The sequence below is a fragment of the Labeo rohita genome, chromosome 4, assembly GCF_022985175.1.
Source record: "Labeo rohita strain BAU-BD-2019 chromosome 4, IGBB_LRoh.1.0, whole genome shotgun sequence".
Classification (NCBI taxonomy): Eukaryota; Metazoa; Chordata; class Actinopteri; order Cypriniformes; family Cyprinidae; genus Labeo; species Labeo rohita.
Genome location: NC_066872.1, coordinates 18,172,458 through 18,193,025, shown reverse-complemented (window position 1 = coordinate 18,193,025; position 20,568 = coordinate 18,172,458). Strand labels below are relative to the sequence as shown.

Here is a 20,568-nt window from a genome sequence, read left to right as displayed (position 1 = left end):
AATGAGGAAGAAAAATGAAAAGGGATTTTGTTTAGAGTAATAAACAAATTATGTGATGCTGGATGAGGGATGAGAGCAGACATAGTAATCACACTAAAGCTGCAGACAGAAACATCAGACCCAGGACAGAAACACACAACCTCTAAAGTAAGAACAACTCACATGTTAATTATTTAACTAGAATTAGACTTCTGACATGTTAATATTGTCTTAATTATTGTGTACAGGGAATTTATGTTTCTGTTAAGAAGGATTTTTAATTATCGCTGAAATCATGATTTATACCAAAATAAGTATGTGAATATTTGAAATCTGTTTATCTGTATTTTTCTTGCACAGAAATGGACCAAACTCTATTTTTCATTCTTCTTCTCACTGGTGAGTGTGTTTGTGGTTTTATTTATGGTTTCTAGTTTCATTAGGTTTGATCCTGTTATGAAAAGCATTAAAGCAAAGCCTCTCTTTCACAGCTCTCTGCTTCGTATCTGAATGTGTTCAGCGTCAGTATCACTTTATAAATGACAACAAGAACTGGACTGAAGCTCAGAGATACTGCAGAGAGAATTACACCGATCTGGCCACCGTTGATAACATAAATGACATGAACAAGCTAAAGAAGAGTGTGAATGATAGCAGTGTTCAATATGTCTGGATTGGGCTGCAGAAGATGGGTCATGATGTATGGCAATGGTCTTCAGGTGAACTTGCGCTCTATCTGAACTGGTCTATTGGACAACCCGAAGGCATTGTGCTATGATGTTAAATGGACAGTGGCATGATTTGCAATGCAGAGATAAAGAACGTTTCATTTGCAACAACAGTGAGTTTATTTACATATGCACCTTATCAAATTTTAATGGAATACTACACAGTATGACAGTACTTTAAGTAACTTTATTTAAGTGCAAGTTAAATAAGTTTTATTTAATCTTTTTTTTTGTTGTTGTTGTTGTTGTTGTCCCTCTATATAGTATATGCACCTTATCAAATTTTAATGGAATACTACACAGTATGACAGTACTTTAAGTAACTTTATTTAAGTGCAAGTTAAATAAGTTTTATTTAATCTTTTTTGTTGTTGTTGTTGTCCCTCTATATAGTATATATAGTATATATTTGTGGCAATAGAAAAATTCCAATTAAAGAGCCTAAAAATCTTACAGATCTACACTGATCTTATATTACTAATAATAAACATACAGCAGAGACTAGAGGTGATTCAGCTTGATATTTTCAGCCCTCAGTATTTCAACAAAAAACAAGGGCTTTGTTTAGGTTAGGTTAACTTGAATCTGGCCCATGTAGGAAAGATAATCCATTACAACACAAACCCTCCTTGCTGAGAAATGTAGTGTAGCGATTCAATAGTGAAGCTATTTTTTTAATAAACCTCACAGCACAGGGTTGACATCAAGTTTCTGTGCTTCTAAATGTTTCTCTGTGTGTGTTTTCATTTAATTTTGTTTAGGTAGTTTCATTTAATGCTTTGAATGCGCACGTTCCTTCCAATCAGAATTGAGATACTTCATGGCATAATGTAAAATATCTTGACCATTGCGAATATTCAATATATCACCAGCTGTAGAAGCAGATCAAGTCTATGAATGACATATTTCTGATGTTTCCACCGCTGCTCCTGTTCACATTCAAACCATGAACCAGCATAGGAATAATCAACAAGATTCATGAATCTTTTTCTCATTTGTTTTTTCTTAAAGCAAACACAGGACTCATCTTTGTCAATCAGACAATGAATTGGACAGATGCTCAGATTTACTGCAGACAGAATCACACTGATCTGGTCAGTGTGAGGAACCAGAATGAAAATCAACAGGTTGAGAAGTTCATTAGTGATAGACACGTATCTGAAGCACGGGTCTGGATCGGTCTGTTCAGAGACTCATGGCAGTGGTCAGATCAGAGTGACTCCTCATTCAGATACTGGAGGTCTGGTCAACCTGATAATTATGGACGTAGTGAAGACTGTACAGCTGCTGAACCAAACACTCAGGGACAATGGAATGACACCTCTTGCACCAAACAGTATCCTTTTGTGTGTCATGAAGGTGAGTAGATCCTCACAAAACACACACAATCCCACCATCCATCATCACCTCCAGATCTCTTGAAGTTCACGCTACATGTCTGACATGACAAATTCATCCACAGTGTTTGTTCTGCATGTTGTTTTTGATCAGTCTCTCTAGTTTCTGCTTGTGGTTTGTTTTTTTCCAGATTTTAATTCTGAACTGATTCTGATCAAAGAGAATCTGACGTGGTCTGAAGCTCTCAGTTACTGCAGACAGAATCATGTGGATCTGGTCTCGGTTCATTCAGAAGAGATTCAGCGTGGTGTGATGAACGTGGTTAAACAGGCGTCTACTGCGGCGGTGTGGTTGGGTTTACACAACTACTGCAGCATGAACATGTGGCTCTGGGTGAGTGGAGAGATCATGTGCTATCACAACTGGGCTCCAGGGAACGGAACGACACGGGAAAACTGCAAACTTGAGAAGAGAAAAGGAGCAGTTCAGTCTGTAGGAGATCAGCGCTGGATCAGCCTTCCTGAATCTCACAAACTCAACTTCATCTGCAGCAGATATTAAGAGTGAGGAACATGCTAATGTGTTTACTTACATTCACCATTTTCATAGCCTAATTCATTGTTCTTCTGATTTACTTTTATGTTTGATTTGTTCTTTAGTAAGTTCTAAGTGAATCTGCTTATTGGTTTTTAAAAGTGGCCAAAAGTCTGTTCTATTTCTGTATTATGAAATATGTCTTTTAAGAAACTCCTTTGTATATCTGGTGTGGTCCCTGGTGAAAAAAACAGCATATGCTGGTAGGTATGTTTTCACGCTGGAATGCTGGTTGGGTAGGTTTTGATGTTGGTTTAAGCTGGTCCTTTTTTAAGCAGCATCAAAACATACCTACCAGCATATGCTGTTTTTTTTTCACCAGGGGTTATGGCTCTGTATGTTTTGCACTAATCAAATCTTTCGAACACATGATAACAGAATATCAAAGCTTAAATAAACTCATCTACAACCAGTTTTGTCTCGTTTCCTGATTTCCCCTCAACATCCCAGTGAACTGTAAATTATATGTAACAAACATGTCAAATTTAGGAATTTAGGAATAAAATTAAGGGGTCATGAACTACATTTTTTTTTCTTTTGTACTGTTCTCTGAGGTCCACTTAAAATGTTATCAAGACATTTACATCAATATATTTGTGAACGAATTTGCGGTAAAATGAAGTTAACAAAGTTCTTACTGATGCAGTCTGGAGCTTAATTAAAAATATACTTCATCCACTCTTTCCTAACGTTGCGATCAGAAGGAAGGCAATGCAAAGATTTTCCACAGCTTAGTATTAGTAACTGTATTGTCCAATCCGATCATAATAAACCATACATCAATGGAAAGCTTATTTATTCAGCTTTCAGATGATGTATAAATCTTAATTTAAAAAAAAAAAAAATTACCCTTACGACTGGTTTTGTGGTCCTGGGTCACATTTGTTAATGTTAAATCATATGTCAGAAGTATTCATCGTTTTGAGTCGTGGTGAAATATATATTGAAATATGCATTTTGTTCAATGAAGTGCTGAAAATAAGTATCAATCTTAAAAATAAAATTGTACACAACAATTTTTAACATTGATAATCAGAAATGATACTTCGGCAGCAAAATGGCATATTAGAAAGATCATGTGCCACTGAAGACTGGAGTAATGATGCAGAAAATTCAACCTTGCCGTTGCAGAAATAAATTACACTTTAAAATAAAGAAAACAGTTAATTTAATTTACATGCTGATTTGCTGCTCAAGAAATATTTCTGATTATTATCAGTGTTGAAAACAGTTGTGCTGTCGAATATTTTTGTGAAAACCATGACACTTTATTTTCAGGATTCTGTGATGAGTAGAAAGTTAAAAAGAGGATTTTTCCCCCTTGCCATCTTCATATTGTACTAGTTACTTTCTTTGCTTTTACTGCATGACAATCAAATTCTTCAAGACGTGAGGAAGAGACAAAGAGAGGGCATAGCTGGTATTGTCTTTTTGCAGATATGCTTGTCAAATTAACACCACAATTAAACAGATTGATTTATCGCTTGTTTTTATTCTAATGCACTTTCAGAAGAACATCACTCTGCACTCCCACATGAAATTCCTGGCAAGAGCAATGGAGAACTTAATGCTTATGAAAGTAATGATATACCGTGTTCTAAGTGTTTTGAAATTTATGCAAGTATGATGTTGGTCAGCTAATTTTCAGTGACAAAAAATGTTTCAAACAGCAGACTGATTACTAATCGTGCCTTTTGTTTTCAGCAAGGTAATTACTCCAGTGGTTAAATTTGTCTTCTGAAGCAATAACTGTCACATCTAAAAGAGAAAATATACAGGTACCACATGTGATTTTTAGATGGAAAAGTGGGGATTTACAGTAAAATTTGGACCTTAAATATTGAAGTCTTGCACTCACTTATCATATGTGACCCTTGAAAACAAAACCTGTTATTAGTAGCACAGGTATATTTGTAGCAATAGCCAAAAATACATAGTATGCATCAAAATTATCGATTTTTCTTTTATGCCAAAAATCATTAGGAAATTAAGTAAAGAACATGTTCCATGAAAATATTTTGTAAATTCCCTACTGTAAATGTATGAAAAGCTATTTTTTTATTAGTAATATGCATGGCTAAGAACTTCATTTGGACCACTTTAAAGTCGATTTTATCAATATTTAGATTTTTTTTTGCACCCTTAGCTTCCAGATTTTCAAAAAGTTGTATCTCAGCCAAATATTGCCCTATCCTAACAAACCATACATCAATGGAAAGCTTATTTATTCAAATTTAATCTGAAAAATTGGCTGTGTTTATTTCAAAGATCAATTTTGTTTTGATGAACATTCATCTTGTTTCTCTTTTTCACTGAGAGGATGTAAAAAAAGATATGGTTTGGTCCACTCCTCCAGCCTCTTAATGAGGATCTAAAAATTCTGGAGACACAGGGAATCTGTGTAGTTTGCCATGGAAAATGTTTATATTTTGTCTTTGTCTTTTAATTCCAGCAGGAATGGTCAGTTCAACACACAAAACAAAATTTCAATCTTAAGTGAGGATGACCTGGACTTGATTTTCCACACAAAGGAGCTCTGTTAAAGAAGAAGTCCACTTCCAGAACAAAAATGTACAGATAATGTACTCATCCAAGATGTCATCCAAGATGGTCAAGTCTTTCTTTCCTCAGTCGTAAATACATTATATTTTTTAAGGAAAACATTTAATTATTTTTCTCCATATAATGGACTGATATGGTGCCCCGATTTTGAACTTCCAAAATAGTTTAAATGCGGCTTCAAACGATCCCAAATGTGGTTCCAAACAATTCCAGCTGAGGAAGAAGGGTCTTATCTAGTAAAACAATCGGTTATTTTCATTAAAAAAATACAGTTAAGGTATGTTGAAAAAACATGAGATGGGAGTTTTTCGACATACCCTAACTGTCATGAACCAGAAAAAAAAAAGTTTAGGCAGAGCAAGACAACACGAGCGTTTGAGCTTAAAAAGTATTTAAATTCTATTTTTTAATGAAAATAACCAATCGTTTTAGAAATCATATTCAGAGCTTTAACTATGGACATAGTGAGAGAAAGACAGGCCAAGTGGAGTCAAAGTCAATGATGGGAGTAAGGATCTTGGCCTTAATGGCATTCAGTCCTGGTGCCTCCTGCGCAATACCTCTTTGATTTTTGGAGATGTAGATGACTGAGAGAACATTTATTGGAATTCGATACTACTTTTGATTCAAAATATGAGCATTGTATTCTCATCAGTTGTAACTATTTTTAAGCATTTAATTTATAATCAATGAACTCATTAAGTCTGTGCTCCCAGAAAAAAAATGTCTGATTTTAAACCATCGCCTGACGATTTATTATCCTATGTGTATTGGTCCACTAATACATACGTGGTTGATGAGATTTTAAGGAAAACACAACATCTTTAAGAAGTCTGTAAATAACTTCAAAAATATAACCAAGACACAATTGGCTTTTAATTGGGAAAAATTTTAAATTTCAGTTTGGTTCTGTTAATACAGTGATTTTTACAGTCCGGCAGGCAGTGAGGTTTTAAAGGGGTCATCGGATGCTAATTTTACTTTTACATATTGTTTAAACATTAATGTGTGTTGGCAGTGTATGTACAAATCTACGCTATAATGATAAAAATCCATGCAGTGGTTTTTAATTCATCTGTAAAAATAATATCCCCTTTTTCAAATCGAGCCGTTCTCAGATGCCTGTCGTTGTGGCATCACACTGACAGAGGCCGCTCCCACAATAGTTGATTGACATGAGCGATTTACCTCACAGTCCGCCCTCTTTTGTTTCGATGCCGGAGCAGGGATGCAAGTTACACAAGAATATCTCAGACTGAGCGATTGAGGTGTTGTGTTGCTGGATGTAATAATGAACATAGTGGTCGTCATTTACTCCCGACATCTGAGCCGCTGAAGATGCAGTAGATTACGTTTGTTTGTGAAGGGAACGCACCTCCCGATCTACATAAGTGTGTCTATGTTCGCGCGAATCATTCATGATCCAGCTTCACTTACAGCAGAAGTGAGTATAAGTATTTTTTTTTTATGAATCTTCACAATCGTCTTTCCTAATAAAGTGCTAGTTAGCAAGTTTAGCGGCTAAATGCGACTAAAGTAAACAGGCTCGTCACTCCACAGAGAGAAGAGAGGGGCGGGGCGAGCAGAGCTCATTTGCATTTAAAGCAGCCTCGACCAGAATGGGCTGATTTTTTGCAGAGCTGATTTTGGCAAGGTAAAAAGGGTGTTGTTTTACACAACCATTGAGAATTTTTAACCAAAGTATATTATAGACTTTTCATTAAGACTCTAAAGAATCATATGAACTTGTGGAAAATGGGCATCCAATGACCCCTTAAACTGAAACTTGCAATTGTCAACTATGTCTGCTGGTGGTTTGAACTTTTAGTTTATGTAAAAATTAGAACATTGTGCACTGTTACTGTAAGTAATTATCCTGTTACTCTTTTCACAAGCATATACTAAGCTTATTTTCTCAGGCTTCCTTAGGGCAATGTTGTGACATACATGTTTCAACAGATTTCCTTTTAAACAAGGTGCACTTGATAATAGTTTAGAGTAACTGATGTTGTGTGATGAAATTTCCTCCAAGCTCGGCAGTGTGTGAAAATTAAAGAATAGCATCAGAATAGCAACCGTCTTTTGAGAGGGAAATTTATATCTGAACACATCAAAGTTTCTTTGAACACAAATAAATTTCACTGAAGTTGTCATGGAAGAACAAAATGTTGAACAAAACACCAGTAGCAGGTCATGTGCGAGGGAACCGAAAACCGAAGCAAGAGCCCCAAACCACAGTAAGCAAACTTTTGTAAATTGGAAGATGTGGAATATGTTAACTGTTGTTTGAATATTTTATTAGTGAGATTTGGCAGTTGTAATGTCTATGTAAGTATGTTTAGTTTAGTCATTTCCAGTTTTTGTTTTAACCAGTGTATATTTATAGATCTTTATATTTATGGACATACTTTAAAAGTCTGTATACTTCAAATTAAAAATTAACCTGCCTAATTTAAGAAAAAATACTGTATATATTTTTATTTGTATTTTGCTGTTCCTGTTTTGCAGGAGTTGTTTTGAGTACAGCATGCTTTGCCTTCATATGTATTTTCCTTTTGGCTGCCATTGTGGTACTGCATTTCAAGCTCATGGCAGATAAAGATATCAAAGTTTCACACATGTTACAATCCAATTCAAAATGTCAAACTGAGAAAGACCAGCTACAGAAGAACTTCAACTCTTTGAGTGAGAATAATCAAGAGTTGAGAAGAGAGAATCAAGAGAGAAAAGTCAATGATCCCACTTTTGAAAAAAGCCAGTTACAGAGAAATCTTGACTCTTTCAAACAAGAGAATCAGAGGTTGGAGAAAAGAGTCAATGATCTCGCTTCTGAAAAAAGCCAGTTGCAGAGAAATTTTGACTTTTTGAATCAGACAAACATTGAGCTAGAAAAGACAGTCAATAATCTCACTTCTGAAAAAAGCCACTTACAGAAAGGGTTTGACTCTTTGAGTCAGGAGTGTCAGGAGTCACAGAAAAGAGTCAATAATCTCACTTCTGAAAAAAGCCAGTTACAGAGAAGTGTTGAATCGTTCGAACAAAAGAATCAGAAGTTGGAGAAAAGAGTCAATCAGCTGTCTTCTGAAAAAAGCCAGTTACAGGGAAGTTTCGATTCTTTGAATCAGACGAAACTGGAGCTGGAAAACACAGTCAGTAATCTCACTTCTGAAAAAAGCCAGTTGCAGAGAAATTTTGACTTTTTGAATCAGACGAACATTGAGCTAGAAAAGACAGTCAATAATCTCACTTCTGAAAAAAGCCAGTTACAGAAAGGGTTTGACTCTTTGAGTCAGGAGTATCAGGAGTCACAGAAAAGAGTCAATAATCTCACTTCTGAAAAAAGCCAGTTACAGAGAAGTGTTGAATCGTTCAAACAAAAGAATCAGAAGTTGGAGAAAAGAGTCAATCAGTTCTCTTCTGAAAAAAGCCAGTTACAAAGAAATTTCGACTCTTTGAATCAGACGAAACTGGAGCTGGAAAATATAGTCAATAATTTCACTTCTGAAAAAAGCCAGTTACAAAGAAATTTTGACTTTTTGAATCAGACGAAAATGGAGCTAGAAAAGGCAGTCAATAATCTCACATCTGAAAAAAGCCAGTTACAGAGAAGTGTTGAATCATTCGAACAAACGAATCAGAAGTTGGAGAAAAGAGTCAATCAGCTCTCTTCTGAAAAAAGCCAGTTACAGGGAAGTGTTGAATCTTTAAGTCGAGAGAATCTGGAGTTAAAGACAGAACTGAAAAAGTTATTTGAGACAGGTTTGTACCAAAGTATTCGTATTATATTTTGTTTTGTTTAATGAAAGCAGCTGTTTTTCTTTTCATATCCATTTTAAAATGTGTGTTGCTGTGTGGTTTAGATTTGTTCTTGTCCAGTGAAGCAATGAGCTGGTCTGACAGCAGGCAGTACTGCAGGGATCGTGGTGCTGATCTGCTCATTATCAAAAGTAGTGACAAGCAGGTGAGTTTAGGAGCAAACCAGTACAAGAACCAGTACAAGGCAATTCTGTGCATATCTTTAAGTCATTTTTTTTTAATGCAGATCAGTAATGAAACCACAAAGTCTCACATTTACACATTTTAAGATTTGAATTAATGCTACAATAACATAACAAACAATGTATCTTAGTCTTTGCTGTTAAAAATGTGTTATTAATACTAGCACCTGTCTTTGTTCTATATCAGTTAACAATTCCCAGATAAAGAACACGACCATTTTTAAGGACACAAACACTGAGATTCTCACTTGTGTCTTGTTTTATACACAGAAATTCATTTCTTCATTTGTCAAGGAGGCTGTGTGGATTGGTTTATCTGACATAGAAAATGAGGGAACAATGAAATGGGTGGATAATTCACCACTGACACAAGGGTAAGTGTTAAATCATGTAAAACCACTGTGTTGCTTAAGTATTTGTTTTAAACCAGTCATTCTTTTTATTCTTAGTATTTAGACTTAGTAAATACTTCAATAACTAAATCTGTATATTATTCAGGTTTTGGTATGGGAGCGAGCCAAATAATGCGGGTGGAGATGAGGACTGTGTTGAACTGATACCTTCATTTGCTGTCCTGGCAAACTGGAATGATGCCCCGTGCACAAATAAGAAAAGAGGGATTTGTGAGAAGTAGCATTGCTTCCTTCATCTTTCTGATATTTTAATAATGCTTTTTAGTTAGTTTTAGAGCATCAATTGCAGGTTTCTGGCAGCAAAACATTGTAATAATACAATAATTAATTTTATGATTTCATTGTTTAAAAAAAAAAAGAAGTCATTTTTGTTTTTTACTGCAGTAATAAAACTCACAGCATTCTGTTACACATGGGCTGAATTATGGGTAATCTCAGACAACAAACCTGTATGTTAATATGACCTTATTCTATCTGTTATCATACATCTCATTTCTTGATCTGAAGTGTTGAAGTAACAATCACAGTGTACAAGTGGCCAGATTTAACTAATTCGCCCCTTTTATTCTGATATTGAGTGTCTGTGAAACTGCTTTTGAGCTGATTTGCTTTTTCTTTGAATAAAATTTCAATTACCATAGTAATCCACAGGATGTTTGTTTTTATTCAACAAAAATGTAAATTTATAGACATTTGCATGTTTCAAATTTAAGAAGTGCTTTTGGCAAACTGAATTCCATAGTTTCAGTACTTCAGTTGATTCCAGTTATGGGCATTAATGAATGAACTACAATTAATTTTGGCTCAAAACAAAGTGGGCCTTTATCACACTTGCGTGTTCGAAAAGTGGAAGTTTCAAATAGTAGCATAAAAAAAAACTTACACTGCAGTTTTTTTTAAATGGCTATGCCCATAGCACGAGATAGCTGTGATTTATTTATGTAAAATTCAGCACAGACACGTCTTCTAAAAATACCAAACTCGGTGTACAATCATTAATTGAATATTGTGAAACCAAGGAAGATGGCTTTATGATATCCCGACATATATTTTGTGACTTAAAGGGGAGACCGCAAGCCATACTGTATGTGTATGCGCAACACTTCAGACCACAAAACTGCAAGAAAACAATACAAACAGCATTTCACATTAAAGAGCATGTCAACTGGTCAAAGCTTAAAATATTAATTACGACTAAAGACTGGTTTGAATGATTAAATTAAAGGTACACTTACTTGCACTTACTTTACGATGCAATCCTCAATAATTACATCAAATTAAAGTTGTTCAAATACACAAATATATCTAGCTCATAGATGATTATTCCAAAACAATATTGATCATCATAAATGAGTCATGTCCTCTGTTAATGAATAGCATTGTTCATACAAAAACGGGATTTAAATCATAATAAATATACTTCAAGAATAAACAAAATAATATTAAAAATAAACGTGAATCACTCCGATTATTTCTCTAGGAGTAATTTGAGCAGCGCTGACAATCTCGTTGATCCGATAAAGTTACACATTAAAATGAAGGATGACATACATAGTAGGGTGTCAGTAAAAAATAAACAGTTTTGCATATTGCCGTTTATTGCGTAGTGCAATAAAATTAGTTTAATTTTCCTCGCTAAACTGGCATCTGTTCACTGACAATAATACAGGTGGAAATTCCTTTACGCTACTATTCGGAGCTGGATCTGACGACACGCAGAATGTGAAAAATGTCTATTATGGCTTGTTTTATGCAAACAGGGGACATCCTCTGGAAGTTGCGATTATCCATCTAGGGCCACATTTGGGTCGCTTTGTGAGGTTTGCTGGCAGGCATTCCGAGGACATTACGAATGTTTGCTACAATCTGAAAATGATGTTTGAGGGGCAATTGCAAATGTCCCTATTTCATCCAATAAGTCATGGGTCTCACCTAAATGCATGGTTAATAGTTATATACGCCATAGATTATTATTTATAACTGCTATGAATAGCTGTGCATGTGCAAGTGATGGGATTTCGGCTGTACGAGCACTGTTTGCACCGCTTTCTGTACGTTTCTCATTGAAAATAAAGTACAAACTTGTGTTTTCCATTTCCTGAACAGCCTTCATGTCAAGTTGGCCACCAGGAATTCTCCTACCGAACGTTCCAATGGTCACTCTAGGCCAGAACATACACTTTTTAAAGACTTTCCATTTTCCATGGTTCCTACGCTGTTTGGAAAAGTATGGAATTTGGACCCCTATTCCTAATCACTCCGCCACACCTAACCCTAAACCTACCAGTACTAGGCGAGTAATAATCTAGTTGGGGGTCAGAATTGGGCACAACAACGGCCCGGTCAGAAAATGAGAGACTGCACAAGCTTTGTAGAGTAAGGGCTTTGAAGACTTACAATGATCATTCTAGCCAGTGGTATATGTCTAGTCAGTTACTCATTTGTTTTGGTGGTAGAATAATATTGTTCTCAGTCTGCACTATTTCAGAAACTCATGAATTGGCTTTGTAAAAGGAAATGATTGAATACTCCTACCATAAATGAACATCTATGGTTTTCTGATGTGATGTTCCTTATTTATTTTGTTCCACGTTGTCCCTAGACTGGGACATGACAATGTAAACAACTTAGAATAAAACTGCAGAAACAGATTGATATTTCAATCCGTTTGAGAGGGGTGGGATAAACCTTTTCTAATCCATTCGATAGGACATGTACTTGATTGGATTGAAAACTGAAACTGAAAAGTTTTGTGCATGTGCAATGACAGAAATGGCGTGATGTGGTTAGATGATGTGGTTGTTGAACATAATAAATAACTGTCATGTCCATCTAAAGTTCTCTTTCCACTCATTGTCTGTTAAGTTGTGCAGGACAATGTTGTCTCACAAGGACTTGCTTTAGTGTTATGAAAACAGCAGGTCGATCAAATGCTACCATGATCGAATGATACCCATTTTTGTGCATATTGTGAAGGATATGACAATTATAGGTATGGATTACACAAACCTAATCCTGTAGTTCAAGATCTGTTGTTTGTTTTGATTTGTCCATGGTACAAACAATATCCTCGTAAAAACTATAATGGTACAAACAGTGTTGGGGAGTAACTGGTTACATGTAATGGAATTATGCCATTTAATTACAAAATAAATGTAAACTGTAACAGTTACAGAGAAAAAAACATGTTACAAAATTAGAGTTACTTACGAAATTGTTATTGTTACGTCTGTTTTTTTTTTTCACACATATACAGATTTGATTGATTTCTTTCCCAAGTTGCACTGACTGCTCTAAAATATGAGACACCAATATTTCAGGAGTTTAGGACATTATTTCCTATTTGGGTTTGTGTATGCACATTCTTATTTTAAGATTAATTTTTTTCCCCCAAAAGCGTTGTTAGATGCCAGTGTTTCCTGTCATGTCTATGCAAAGATTTGATTTCAAACACAGTATCATAGCTATTAAACTAAATCTTACTATTTTAAATCTGTATTTAACCTCAGAATGATCTCAGAGTAAATAGAAGTGCTAAAGTCTGATTTTGTGGTAACACTGCTTTAAAATTAAATTATTAAAATCTTAATTCAAATGATATGGGATTTTGAGACATCTAACTGTTATTACTGTGAAATCCTACTGTAAGGTTAACCCTGCCTGCTTTAAATGTTTCAAAATGATTCACAATTGAAAACATTCATTAGGAATTGATTAAAGTAATTGAAATAGTTACACTACTTATTACATTTCAAATATGGTAACTTGTAATACATTTCCAAAGTAACCTTCCCAACAAATAACTTTCTTTACGTGCAGTTCTGCACCACAGTGACAATACAGTTTTGTTGAACTAACCACACAGTGTTTTTTTGCAACTTTAAAAAACTGTTAAGAAATATTTTTTCAAGGTAGTGAGAACACCAGTTTTTCTGCTGTTTCACTGCTTCATCTGTTAAAAGTTTGATGCAAAGGGGGAAAAACTGTGAGCTTGCAACATTTCACAATTTTGTATTTGTTTTAAATGTCATTCTGGAATAGTGTAATAAATGGAATAGTGCACTTAATACTTTTTCTTTAAGCTATATTTTGGGCTATTTTGTGTTTTTAATGGATAGGACAGTAGCGAGATGACAGGAAAGTGCTGGGCAGAAGCAGGGGAACAAGATCAGCAAAGGACCTCAAGCACAGTTATGCTATACGTTAGCACACTAACCACAAGGCTATCAGCGGCGACCACTTAACGTTTTTTTCTAATTTGCTAAAACACTGAACCCACACTCTGAACCAAATGCTTACTGCCTCACTCACTCTGCAAAAACAAGTTCAGGCAGTTAGATACCTTTTTTTTTAAACACGTTCCTCATTGAAACTGGACTTTGATGCAAAATGTGACAAAAAAGTGACATCTGGGGTACCTTTAACGCTTGACCATGCTTCAAGTCTCCTGTTCAATCAATATTCCAAACACATAATGTGTAAATTTATACATTTTCATTGGCTAAATTTTACATCTGAAAATACTGACAGAGTTCACTGTTATTTTGAGAATATGAAAAATATTTTTTTTAATTACGTATTTTTGATAGATCACCTGGGGATTTGAAGCTACATACAGGCTTTTGCAAGTAATTTGTGTGCATACTGCTGTTTGTAGGTACAAATTGTTTTGAGAAATGCCCTTATTTGCAGATATTTGGTTTGCAGATGTTAAGTATGATTGGAGAAATATACCAAAGTAATTGAAAAAAAAAAATACTAAGGCATTTTATTTATTTTCATTTATACTACAGCTGCTCATAGCAACACAGAGGAAATGTCAAAATTTCTCCAGAACAGCAGATATGAATAGTCAGTGTTGATAACCATATTTAAGGTTCTTACTTAATTAAGAAGAGAAGTCAGTACAGCCCAGTCATTCATTTCAAAAGCAGCTATCTGATATTGCAACACATCCTCCACACAAACACACGCGTGCATACAAGAGCACATTAGAAACCTTATCGATCTGAGGTTATAATATACACAAACTTAAAAAGAGACAGGTAAAGGTCATGCAGCCGTCCTTACTGCAAGTGAAACAACAGCGCAAAGCTGGATACACACACACACACACACACACACACACACACACAAAACCAAAACAAAACAAAACAGATAGTGTCTAATTTTAAGATGGAAAGCAGATATATTATTACTAAAATCTGACTGATAACACACAGCAAAAAGACATTACAACTGTAAATCATGTAGAACTGATGGAATTATGCGATAACATTAGGACTACTAATCTGTTTTTCTGCAGAAATGAGAAGTGAAACAAAGTAATTTTACCATATTGCTGACATAAAATGCGATATTCTTATTTCTGAGATTAGGACGGATGTACTCGGGGTACTTATTTTTTTCTGAAAATCATTTGTAATAATTAAGAACTCTTTTTAAAGAGCTGATTTTATAGTTAAGTTATTGCATAATAGGTGCTCTTTAATAAATTAGCTTTTTCTATATATGATATTGAGTCATTCCTCATGAATTCAGCTGACTTTATACCTGCAAATAAGGCACACAAGCGGCCCCTAGGCAACACTGTTACAATATCCACATTGCTAAGATCAGATGTTTTTATAAAAGTTTTATCACCACATTTATTTTGTTAATGAAAAGAAAACGTGCAGCACCTTTACATATTATTCAAGTTCACATGTGCCATTAAGATGTGTTTTCCAATCATAAGTACACCTCTAAATACATGTGCCAATGTTTTGAGCTGTCTTCTTTTCAACCACTTCCAGAGGGTGTGGAAAACAATAAAGGTCAGTAAAGGCTTCTGTCTGCTGTTATTAGATGATTCCTAATATGTTTCCTGTCTGTGAAACTTTCCACAATTCTTTCACATGTGAAAACTCATGTGGTATTTAAGGGCTGCTCTATATCTGAAGCTCTTTCCACAGTGACCACATATAAACGGCTTTTCTCCAGTGTGAGTTCTCATGTGCCTGTTAAGGCTTCCTTTTCGGTTGAAGCTTCTTCCACATTCTTGACATGTGAAAGGCTTCTCTCCAGTGTGAATCCTTATGTGGTCTTCAAAGTGTCGTTTATAATTGAAACTTTGTCCACACTGAGGGCATGTGAAGGGTTGTTCTCCAGAGTGAATTCTCATGTGGTCTTCAAAGTGTCGTTTTTGACGGAAACTCTTTTTACACTGAGGGCACATGTAGGGTTTCTCTCTATGAGTTTTCATATGGACTGTAAGGTTTTCACGTTGATCAAAACTCTTTCCACACTGATCGCACATATAAGGCTGCTCTCCATTGTGAATTTTCATGTGTCTGTTAAAGCTTCCTTTTTGAGTGAAACTTATTCCACACTGTTGGCAGGTGAAAAGGCTCTCTCCAGTGTGAATTGTCATATGGCAATAAAGGTTTCCTTTTCGGTTGAAACTTCTCCCACACTGTTGGCATTTGTAAGGCTTCTCTCCACTGTGAACACTCATGTGTACTCCAAGGTTTCCAAGTTGACTGAAGCTCTTTCCACACTGTTGGCATGTGTAAGGCTGCTCTCCAGTATGAACTCTCATGTGGCTTTTAAGAGTTACTTTTTGACTGAAATGCTTTCCACACTGTTGGCAGGCATAAGGTTTCTCTCCTGTGTGAACTCTCATGTGTCTTTTAATACCTTCTTTGTGACTGAAGCACTTCTCACACTGTTGGCAGGTGAAATAACCACTATTTCCTCTCTTTTGAGCCTTTTTACTTGAGGACATTTTTCCAGTCTTTGAGCAACTAAAAGATTTTTCTCCAGTTACACAATCGTTTTGTTTCTTGAATTTGTCTTTCTTTTTCATTTCATTCAGTTTTTGACGCTCCTCTTTCAGCACCATCAGGTCTAAGGCAAAAAATAAAATAAAATAAAATTAACCCCAATTTAATGGCCCAAAGTAACAGAACTCAAAACCAACATACAGCCACATCCTGTACCCACAGGGAGGGGTGGGGGAGGCAGAAGATGTTTTTTATAACTTTAAAAAGGCCCATCATGGTGGTTCAAGCATTTCATAACAGGCGGAGTTATAATAATCTGGAAAGGCCACAAACTGCTTATCAAATGATCTGCTTTTGTCATTTGATTGTGGCTAACCTCCCTCTTGTGCTATTAGATCAGTGTTGAAATCAGGTCCGTATGCATGTATATGCCATATGCTTATGCAAGGATGGTGTTTTTTATTATGGAGAGGATTTTGCATGGGGAAGAAGTTTTTCTGAATGTCTACTGGTTCAAGTTCTTGCAAATACTTTCTGCAAAATAGGGCTGAAGCAAAACGTAAATGAAACGAGAAGTCCACTTCCAGAACAAAAAATGTACAGATAATGTACTCACCCCCTTGTCATCCAAGATGTTCATGTCTTTCTTTCTTCAGTTGTAAAGAAATTGGAAAATATTTCAGCATTTTTCTCCATATAATGGACTGATATGGTGCCCCAATTTTGAACTTCCAAAATGTAGTTTACAGGCAGCTTCAAAAGATCCCAAATGTGGTTATAAACGATCCCAGACGAAAAAGAAGGGTCTTATCTAGCAAAACAATTGGTTATTTTATAAATATAATACAATTTATATACTTTTTAATGTCAAATGCTTGTCTTGTTTTGCTCTGCCTGAACTGTTTTTTTTTCGGTTCATGACAGTTAGTGTATGTCGAAAAATTCCCATCTCATGTTCTCCCTCAACTTCAAAATCATTCTATATCACCTTTTTTGACATACCCTAATTGTCTTGAGTCAGAATACACAGAGTTCAGGGAGAGCAAGACAAAATGAGTGTTTGACATTAAAAAGTATTTAAATTGTATTTTTTAAATAAACATAAACGATTTGCTATGATTTGATTAGGAGAAAAATGCTGAAATGTTTCAAAGCATAATTTCTTTATGACTGAAGAAAGAAAAACAAAAGAAGGGCGTGAATACATTGTTAATTTTTGTGCTGGAAGTGGACTTCTCCTTTAATTGCTTGTTTACTTTAATTGCTTAAATATAAACTTGGGGGACCTTTAATATATAGTCTGTTCCACACTAATGCGCACACATGAATTCTCTGCAAAGCACCGCCAAAAATAATAACTATGAATGCATTTTTTTTCTGCAACTAACCACATAATATATTTTAGTCAACTAAGTCTCTTCCATAAGGTCTAGTCAGGTGAAAGTGACTGCTGTCACCAGAGTTTATTTTGCATACGTCAGCATTATATCAGAACAGGATGGACCAAATTCAGACAACTTTTCATGATTAGTTAATCTTGGCAGCTGTAAAAGTGTAACTAATTTCATATGCAAAGATTCTACTCAATCTTAGCAGCGGGCATTCACAAAACTTAAGTGAGACACAACTCTTTAAATGCACTGTTTAAATCATAGCACTAAACAGGTCTAGAATATGGCCTTTTAAGAGCAAATAAAGAAAAATAATTAATTCAGCAATAAATGCCCTGCTTAAAAAAAACAACAGACACCAGCACAAAAATTTGTAATGATTTTACTGGTTATAATGGGACTTGTATTGATTTTTATGGAAACTGCAATAGACCCTGCTGGTCTCTATTGGTTATTGGCCACATTCTATTGGTGGTTTAAAACCAATAATCTTCATAGAATATGTCCCAAAACACACTACAGAAAAAAAAAAAAAACAAACACTTTTTAATGGTTTTAATGGTTAAAAGATGATGATTTGTAATAGTAACTGTAGTGGAAACCATTAGAATTTTCTGTGATGGTTCTATTGTTTTTTTCAGCAGGGTGAAGCTGAAATTCTTTCAAAAAATAAAGGAGAGAAAGCTGCAGGAGCACAGACAAGATTACAAAAACACCTGCCAATTGTAAATGAATAACGAATATGCACAGGACAAAATAATTCAGCTTTGAGAATGAAAACCAACCTATTTGTTCCTCAGTATCTTCATGTTTGACTCTGAATGTTTCTTCAATCTTAATATCTTCACTCTCCTCTTTAATAAATGCCATCTTTACGATAGTGTGTCACCTGGATCTTGGTTGCTTTACCAGGAATCTTTCTGTGTTTAAAATGAGAATAATTAACAGAGGGAAAAACAAACCCAAACTAAATCTCTAGGTGTGTCTCAATCAGCTCTCAGTTCAGTAGACAGCAGACTTGTAAGTGAATCAGTCAGTGTGAGAGTTAGTAGCCTTGAATCACCTGATTAGCTAAAACACTCCCCTGGTGAAAAAACCAGCATGTGCTGGTAGGTATGTTTTGATGCTGGTTTAAGATGGTCCTTCTTAGCTGGATTAAGCTGGCCCTTTGCTGTTTTTTGCTGGTCCTTGTTAGCTGATTTAAGATGGTCCTTTGCTGGTTTATGCTGGTCCTTTTTAGCTGGATTAAGCTGGTCCTTAGCTGGTTTAAGATGGTCATTTGCTGGTTTATGCTGGTCCTTCTTAGCTGGATTAAGCTGGTCCTTCTTAGCTGGTTTAAGATGGTCATTTGCTGGTTTAAAATGGTCATTTGCTGGTTTATGCTGGTCCTTCTTAGCTGGATTAAGCTGGTCCTTAGCTGGTTTAAGATGGTCATTTGCTGGTTTAAGATGGTTATTTGCTGGTTTATGCTGGTCCTTCTTAGCTGGATTAAGCTGGTCCTTAGCTGGTTTAAGATGGTCATTTGCTGGTTTAAAATGGTCATTTGCTGGTTTATGCTGGTCCTTCTTAGCTGGATTAAGATGGTCCTTAGCTGGTTTAAACTGGTCATTTGCTGGTTTAAGCTGGTCCTTTGCTGGTTGTTGCTGGTCCTTCTTAGCTGGTTTAAGATGGTCCTTTGCTGGTTTTTGCTGGTCCTTCTTAGCTGGTTTAAGATGGTCCTTAGCTGGTTTAAGCTGGTCATTTGCTGGTTTAAGATGGTCATTTGCTGGTTTATGATGGTCCTTCTTAGCTGGATTAAGCTGGTCCTTAGCTGGTTTAAGATGGTCATTTGCTGGTTTATGCTGGTCCTTCTTAGCTGGTTTAAGCTGGTCCTTTTTAGCTGGTTTTTGCTGGTCATGTTGCTGGTCAAGGACCACCATCAACCAGCAAAAGATCAGCTTAAACCAGCATCAAAATATACCTACCAGCATATGCTGTTTTTTTCACCAGGGTCAAAACTTTAACAATAAATAATAATAGTAAATGAAAAAAATTACAGAAATAATGTTTAGTTTTGATTAATATTAGTGTATTTAATGATTAGTACATTACAGTTAATAGATCACACTTTTAAAAAAATTATATTGTTTGTAAAAGTTTCATTAAACATACATCTTCTTGTTCTCGTTGCATTTACACGGTTTTGAACAGCAGGTCTCGTCAGCGTGCGGCGATTCGAGTGATTCAAATCAGTGAATCGTTTTGCGAAGCAATTGATTCAATTGACTCGGATTTTCGCAAAGCTTCGTTTCTCCATCAGTACGTGTTTACGATGAACTGATTCGAAATGTAAGGAGCGAAATGGGACGCACCGTTTCTGTTACTAATGTCTAAATGCGGTTTATTTACACAAAATAAAATTTCTTTACGTTCGATAAAGTATTACAGTGTTATATTCAATAATTAGTAATTAACTTTACATCGCTTGTAAAAAAAAAAAACTACAAAGTATAATGAACGCGTTGTACCGATTTGAAAAACAAACCTTTTCTCAGCTCAAACAAAGATGCAGGAGCGCGGCGCGGTCGTGTGACGTCACGCCACCAGATCAAAATAAAAGCTGCAGTATCTACAGTCACAAAAGTGCATAGATATTTCTATAAAGAAAACACATACAAATAATTTGACATATGTCAGAGGTATCCAGAGTTTTATTTTTGAAATACATATTTAACCGATGATCAAATGTGGATGAGGAGAGAATGATTGTGGAGGTTTAGAATCAGATAAAATATAACAAATCCCTCAAGTTCCACAAGGAA

The 20,568-nt window shown here is 35.4% G+C and overlaps 2 protein-coding genes and 1 pseudogene across 2 annotated transcripts; 2 read left to right on the top strand and 1 right to left on the bottom strand.

The window, feature by feature from the left end:
• The first annotated feature begins 341 nt into the window (after positions 1 to 341).
• Positions 342 to 2,606, top strand: LOC127164216 (C-type mannose receptor 2-like; annotated as a pseudogene).
• Positions 2,607 to 7,222: 4,616 nt separating this feature from the next.
• LOC127164174 (CD209 antigen) lies at positions 7,223 to 10,211 on the top strand. The gene is made up of 5 exons (XM_051107952.1): positions 7,223 to 7,438; positions 7,710 to 8,960; positions 9,062 to 9,162; positions 9,470 to 9,573; positions 9,698 to 10,211. The coding sequence occupies exons 1-5, from the start codon at positions 7,354 to 7,356 to the stop codon at positions 9,831 to 9,833; spliced, it is 1,677 nt and encodes a 558-aa protein (XP_050963909.1). The 5' UTR covers positions 7,223 to 7,353; the 3' UTR covers positions 9,834 to 10,211.
• A 4,070-nt stretch (positions 10,212 to 14,281) lies between these two features.
• Positions 14,282 to 20,341, bottom strand: LOC127164213 (gastrula zinc finger protein XlCGF8.2DB). Its single transcript, XM_051108015.1, has 3 exons — positions 20,292 to 20,341; positions 18,553 to 18,687; positions 14,282 to 16,500 (listed from the first exon to the last, which is right to left on the bottom strand). Exons 2-3 carry the CDS (start codon positions 18,635 to 18,637, stop codon positions 15,506 to 15,508), a joined length of 1,080 nt encoding a protein of 359 aa, XP_050963972.1. The 5' UTR covers positions 18,638 to 18,687; positions 20,292 to 20,341; the 3' UTR covers positions 14,282 to 15,505.
• Positions 20,342 to 20,568: the final 227 nt, after the last annotated feature.